Genomic DNA, 6897 nt, shown 5'->3' with positions numbered 1-6897 from the left:
TCCTGAGAGACTCATGGACAAACATCTCACTGATGGTCACTGAGGTGGGTGTTTTACTGCCAGAACCAGAACCAAAGACCAGAGCTGGATTCTTAAAGCATTCATGTAAAATCACTCTGGATCCCAACACAGCACAAATGCAAGTGTTATTGTCAGAGGGGAATAGCAAGGTGACATGGATGGATCAACCTCAGTCTTATTCTAGTCATCCAGGCAGATTCACTAATTACTGGCAGGTTCTGAGTAAAGAGAGTCTGACTGGACGTCGTTACTGGGAGGTGGAGTGGAGCGGGATACAGGTTCTTATAGCAGTTGCATACAAGGATATCAGCAGAGGAGGGGATGAATCTTCATTTGGTGGTAATGAGGAATCCTGGGCATTAGCATGTTGCAAATATGGTTATGAATTCGGTCACAACAACATCTGGACCTCCACCCGAGGTCCTTGTTCCTCCAGAGTCGGAGTGTACCTGGACCACAGTGCAGGTATTCTGTCCTTCTACAGAGTCTCTAAAACCATGACTCTGATCCACAGAGTCCAGAACAGATTCACTCAGCCGCTACATGCTGGAGTTTATGTATCATTGGAGTCAACTGTTAAATTCTGTAAACCCAAATAGAGAGAATCCAATTCATCCTGCTGCCATTTAGTTCTGATTATTGTTGTTTTATGGTTCTTAACCTGGGTTGGATCGAACCCCAGGGGTTCGGTGAGTCGGTCTCAGGGGTTCGGCGGAGCCTCTGCCGCGGAGGTAAAGACACACTTGTGTAAAGTCGTGATGACGTCCCGCTTTGCCATCACTTACTGCAGAAGTTCACGTTACATTGCTTAGCCAATCAGAGCTGCGGAGGAGCCCTGATTGAAGCATGGATTTGAGCTTGTGCCTTTAATTACTTCAGCAAAGCTCACAGTTTTTACCATAGACGTCATATACGTATTAATGTCTATGGTTTTTACCAAATACTGTAGCTTTCGGTGTACTTCTAAATCTGCTCCTTAGTCGCATCTTTTCGGGGTTGCTACTGCCTCTAGTGGCGTGGGGGTGGTAACACAACTAATATAATTACATTAAGAAATCAGAATACCGCAGTCTTTATTATTATTTATTATTATTTTGTAATTATCCTAAGAATATAGAGCGAATTAAATGATCTAACCAAAACCTTAAAGTGGTTCCAGTTTCTCTCAATGGCCAACCTGTTGAAACTGTGGCAAATTTTAAATACCTTGGGTCGTTCCTGGACAGTCAGCTCAACTTTGACTGACTGACACTGACTATATTTTGAAGAACTGTTCTCAGAGACTCTACATTTTAAGAAGACTTGGTGATCTTGGGGTGACCCAACTAGACTCTAGTTGGGTCATAATTTATTTATCACTACAGAAGGGTTCAGTGAATGCGCATATGAAACTGGTGGGTTCGGTACCTCAAAAAAGGTTAAGAACCACTGATCTAAACTGTTCAGAAATCTTTCGTTTGCGATTGTTTTTCTTCAATTATGATATTCTAGTTTTGTTGAATTTGTTAATTTTTCAACATTCATCTCTAAAACATTTGATCCGCACAAGAATATCTGTTGTCTCATCTCCTTGTTGCTTTTAGATGAATAGACTGTGAATTTGGTAATGACAAATGATTCCTCATGTTGAAAAAGTGACACTACAATCACATTCTTGTTTGAAAATGTTTTGTTGAATCCCGACACAAACGACAGATATTGTCTCATTGTGGATCTAAGCTGATTTCATGTCAGTGATTTTCAGGTGAAACTTCAGAATAAAGCTTTCCTTATGCCTCACTGTTTAGCTGTTGGTGATGGGACGCTGCCCCCTACAGGAAGGTTGTGTTTTTACACGACATTGCTTAAGTTTTATTAATTGGATAAAATGAATGTTTAATCACTGAAAATTAAAGTTTATTTCTGTATTTATGTGTTTTCTGTCCTGTAGATATTAAGTCAGATTTAAAATCTCTTCTGTTCATCTGCTTAGCAGCATTTTACCATCCATCCATGCCATAAAAGAGATCAATTCAGTTTTATATGTAAATAAAAACAAATTTTCCAACATCAGCAGCCATGAAGCAATAAGACTGATTTACATGAAAAACAAACAAAAAGATACAAGTTCTGAAGAATAATTTAGTTTTTTTAAGCAGAACTGAACTCTATACTGTAAAGAAATTCATAAAGTAACAGATGGAAAAATATATTAGAGATACTCTACTATGATTTGCCAGTGTTCAGTTTATTGGTTGTAAATTTCATATATCAGAATTTAGCGAAATATCTACCTTTTATTTATGATCAATTATTTTTAAAATAGTCAATCTTAAAAATAAAACTAATTACAGTATTTCAATAAAAAAAATGACAAAGCAACTCAACATGATTTTATTTAAATCTTAAAATTTACTGGATACAAAATCTGTAATAAAGGCAGAAATATAATATGGATTAAAGGTGTTTAATAGAATTAGGCATAGCAGAGAAAATATAAAACTAATGTGTTTGAAGTATATTGTGTTCTTGAAAAATAAAGATTGGAAATATTAAAGATATGGTTTATTTTAAGAGGAATTTACTGCTTTACTTTCTTTTTGTGTTACAAATTCACAGTTTTTCCACCATATTTTACACAGGCAGGTTTATTTAAGTCTGATTTTCTTTTATTCAAATGTTTTAAATTTTTCTGCATTCGCTTTTTGACCACAGAACTGCATTGATTTCATTCTAATTCAGTCGATTTAAACTCTTTTTATTATTGGAAATGTTTGACTATGACTTGTAAAATCATGCAATACTTTGTGTTGTTCCATCTAATAAAATCCCAATAAAACACATTTTTGAAGTTGAAGGTTTTAATAAGTTCAAGGGATATGAACACTTTCGCACATCAGGAAACAACTCATCCATAGCCAATCTATGACCACAAGTTAAACAGTAAAGAGGAATTTTCCCTTAAAAAATAAAATCTGTAACAGACATTATTTTAGACAAACAAAAACAAGGTGCATAAAGTTTCTGCAGAGACTCGAGAACCTCTGAGGAGAAAACTGCCTAAATAATCAGAAATCTGTTGCTGCTCTGATCTACCTTCTGTCTGCAAGAGGAAAACATGGTTCTACATTTATACAGAAAAAAAACTAAAAGATAACAAGGGATTATGTGCAACACCAAACCAGAAAAATTCACAGATGTTTCCTTTAATCTGCCACCTGAAGCAAACATTAGATCTGGAGTTTTGGAGCTAAAAGCAGCAGGAAGCAGCAGAGAAACATGTTAACTTGCAGTAAGCAGGAGCTTCTGTACATTGTTTGTGCTTTCATCAGTGAGTGGTTCAGAGGTTTGCCTTTGTTGCCAACAGTGACGGAAAGTGAGACAGACGCTTTTCAAGCCCCTCAGCCTGGAGAAAGTCTGGTCTGAGGAACCTCAACAATCCTAAGGCTTTAAAGACCGACTCCATGGAGTCACACTGACGTCTAAACTAAACTGCTTACATCTGTCGAGACACAAACACGCGCTGTGGGTGAGGTTTCACTGTGTGCTAACAACGTGAAGAAGAAGAAGAAGAAGAAGAGGAGGTTATTTCTCCTGCAGCAGAGCCGGGATGTTGATGTTCCAGCCGATGGCCTGCCTGTCGAAGCCGCAGGTGAACAGGTTGCAGGCGGCGTTGTCCTCACACCAGGCGGAGCAGCAAACCATCCGACGGTGACCCTGAGCAACAACATCCACCAATAATCACCTCTGGTCCAACAACAATCACTAAAATTCGATCAAAAGTTCCTTCAGACATCACTGGGCTCTGGAGCATTTTGACAGAAAACCACCAGCTCCAGAGAAATCCTGAAGAGATTTTATGAAACCCGAAAGACGGTGCTGTATCCTGACCAAACATCCTGACTGAAGATCAGCGTTTCTCAAACTTTTTCAGGCTAAGAAACATTTAACCCGTTTACCAAACACTTGAAATGATCCCCAAAATAACATCTTGTCGTCTTCCTTCACCGTAATGAGAAGGGCGGCGCCGTTTTGTAAATAAATCCATGAACACATTGGGAGTGTTTTGACTTATTTACAGATTCTCAAAGTTTGGATTCTAAGCTTCCCAATGATGTCAAATGGAATCAAGCAACAAGTTGTTCTTCACTACAAGGGTTGTGTGCATTAATATCATCTTAAGGCCGTTTGTAATTCAGAAACATAATAAAAGATAAACAGACTAAGTGGGCAAGACTATTTCCCACATCTTGAGGTTGAGCTGCATGTTTAGACATTAATTGTGGGGTTGGACCTGAAGACAGTGTGTTACAACTGGTACAAATGCTGCGGCACGACTTTCGGCTTTATCGTCTCTTCACTGGCTTCCTGTTGAATTTTTAATCTGTTTTTAATGGTCTTAATTACGTAGCGAAAGTTTCTTCATTTATGACGCTGAAGAAAGATGAATATTTTACTCACCTTGCTTTGTTATGGCAGAACCAAATGACCATGAATTCAAAAACCTGGTCAGTTTGGACTGTACCCAATATATTTAGTTTAATTTTATTTATCTACTTGTCTGTAAAATCCATCAGCCTTAAAGAAACTAAAACCAAAAGTCCATCTGGAGTTCACGTCCTGCCGACTGACCTGTCTGTTGCTCCGCGGCAGCCGAGCCAGTCGCACTCCGGACATGTCGAACAGTCGGACCTGCCGATTGTCGTGAGGAAGGGCGATGATCTTCTGGTTCACCGACACGCTGATCCTGAGGGGAAACAGGAAGTAGAATAATTATTCCCAACTTCCTGCTGCACTTGTGAAGAACAGATGTTAGTGATGAAATTACTGGATGAAAATTTGAGGACAGATTATTTCCCACAGCTGAGCTCAGCGTCCAGAAATGAATAATTCTGACTTTGTGAGTGGATTTGTCTTTATTTGGTGGTAAAATTTATTTTAAGTAGGATTTAATGAAGAAACAAAGTAGAATGAATAAAAAGTAAAACCTGGAATGAGGACTCATCCTATAAACGCCTGTTTTCACATTTATTTGATGCAAATCCCCAAAACAAGTAACCAAATGGACTTCATAAAAAAATCATAAGTTTTATTTTCATACTTTTGAGGAATGAAGTATTTGTTTTGAGCAAGTGAAACAGGTTTTGAAGTTTTTACAGATTTAAAAATGGACGCATTGTTGTGCAGATGCACCGAGCGACTGAGAAAAACCATAAAACCCAAAAACTCTCACAGTCTGCGGATCGTTTTCACATTAAGTTACATTATTTTACATTAACAGACTTGAACTGAGTCACTTTGGAAACAGGACTGATGCAACAAGCTGGACATGGGATCATTTCTCATGACTTTAGTGCTTTTGTATTTGGGATTTATATGATTTTCATTTGTTTAAAGCAGTTTAGATTCAACAGTTCAGGTGAGACGATGCATTTTTTGTCTCCAGCTGTAAAGAAAGAGTTTCTTTTCCTCTCCATGGCGTTATTCGAGCCACCAATCTGCGTGCGCAGTGAGACTGATCTGAGTGCACATATTGATGTACATAAACAATAATTTAAGGTACGTTTGAATTTCACACCTTCAAAAGGAAAATTAATCTTTACTAAAGTAAAAATGTTACTTTTGTATTAAATCCGTTAAATACTTTTAGTTTTAATATGTTGTTATTGTGATTGCCATGAAGATTTTTCGTTGGTGTTTGACGAGTATCGGCAGGTTTGCGGTTCACACACCTGTTGACGGCAGAGTCGGTGCGAATGGTTGCTATGGGCGACCGCATGTTCTTCAGGTCCCACACCTTGACGGTGCGATCGTCGCTGCCCGACACCACGTTGTCTCCCACGGTGAAGACGGCGGACGTCACCGTGCTGCAGAGGAAGAGCTTTTACACTCGTTTTCATTCAGGAAACCTGCAGAATTTTAATTGTTTTCTAGATTTTTAAATGTTTGTTTGCGTCAGACTGACTCTGTGTGTCCCTGGAAGACGTTGACGGAGTGGATGGACGGGTCTCTGAAGTCCCACAGCCGGAAGGTGGTGTCTCTGGAGGACGTGACCACCAGGCGCTGGTTGGGGTGGGTGCAGCAGTGGGTCAGCTCCTGATCATGACCTTCACAGACACATTTGTTTCAAAGCTCTGGTGTCCCTTGTCCTACACAGTTGAGTTAAATGGTGACGCTGCGTCACTGGCCTCTACAGAGCTCTGCTAAAGAGTGAATACTGGAGTCAGGTGCTGAAGCACAGAGACATCTGAAGCTTGCAGGTGTTTGAGACGTAAAGATGCTTCCTTTACGTCTCAAATGTAAAGGAAGCATCTTTAGGTCAGGACAGATTTATACAAATCATGTCCATTATTTATTTATTTTTCATAAATAATGAGATTTTAGTCTGCTCAATTCTGCATATTTTGATTTGTTTTTGTGCGTCTTGTCACTTTAAATCCACATAAGCTGCTGCTGGCAACGCCCCCCAACTCAACATTCATATACCACCAAATTATACAACAATACATCTTAGAAAAGCATTAGTAAAGCCTCCTGCACATCCAATAAGAATGCAGCAAGTGGTTTCTGGATGGCAAATCAACAACAAAACAGTCATAATAATAATAATAATAATAATAATAATAATAATAATAATAGATTTTATTTATACCTCTAGATGTCAAAGGCCAAAACTAAAATAAATAGTACAAAGTAATTGCAATGGATAAAAAGAGATTAAAACCACCATCTAAGCAGCAGCAGCCATTGTACAGCGCATACAGTGGGAAAACCAGCTGGAGAACAGCGGGGGTTGCTAGGTAACGGGCAAAGCTTGACTGGGGTTGCTAGGCAACGGGCAGAGCTTGACTGGGGTTGCTAGGCAACGGGCAGAGCTTGACTGGGGTTGCTAGGCAA

General features: G+C 39.1%; 2 protein-coding genes across 9 annotated transcripts in view; one reads left to right on the top strand and one right to left on the bottom strand.

Moving 5' to 3' along the window:
* The window catches only part of LOC103479979 (tripartite motif-containing protein 16-like), a 13837-nt gene extending 13180 nt beyond the window's left edge, over positions 1-657 (top strand). Inside the window, exon 2 of the mRNA XM_017309931.1 lies at positions 45-657. Coding sequence (XP_017165420.1) covers positions 45-620 — 576 coding nt within the window. The 3' untranslated portion in view covers positions 621-657. The remainder of the gene's footprint in view (positions 1-44) is intronic.
* Positions 658-2839: 2182 nt separating this feature from the next.
* The window catches only part of LOC103479978 (WD repeat-containing protein 37), a 15939-nt gene continuing 11881 nt past the window's right edge, over positions 2840-6897 (bottom strand). For all 8 annotated transcript variants that reach the window (XM_017309934.1, XM_017309932.1, XM_017309937.1 and 5 more), the window contains 4 exons: positions 5966-6107; positions 5733-5867; positions 4633-4747; positions 2840-3717 (listed from right to left, as the gene is read on the bottom strand). In XM_017309934.1, the coding sequence (XP_017165423.1) occupies positions 3586-3717; positions 4633-4747; positions 5733-5867; positions 5966-6107 (524 nt within the window). In that variant the 3' untranslated portion in view covers positions 2840-3585. The remainder of the gene's footprint in view (positions 3718-4632; positions 4748-5732; positions 5868-5965; positions 6108-6897) is intronic.

The sequence above is a fragment of the Poecilia reticulata genome, linkage group LG17 (genome assembly GCF_000633615.1).
Source record: "Poecilia reticulata strain Guanapo linkage group LG17, Guppy_female_1.0+MT, whole genome shotgun sequence".
NCBI classification, from domain to species: Eukaryota; Metazoa; Chordata; class Actinopteri; order Cyprinodontiformes; family Poeciliidae; genus Poecilia; species Poecilia reticulata.
This window is presented reverse-complemented; position numbering and strand designations above follow the sequence as displayed.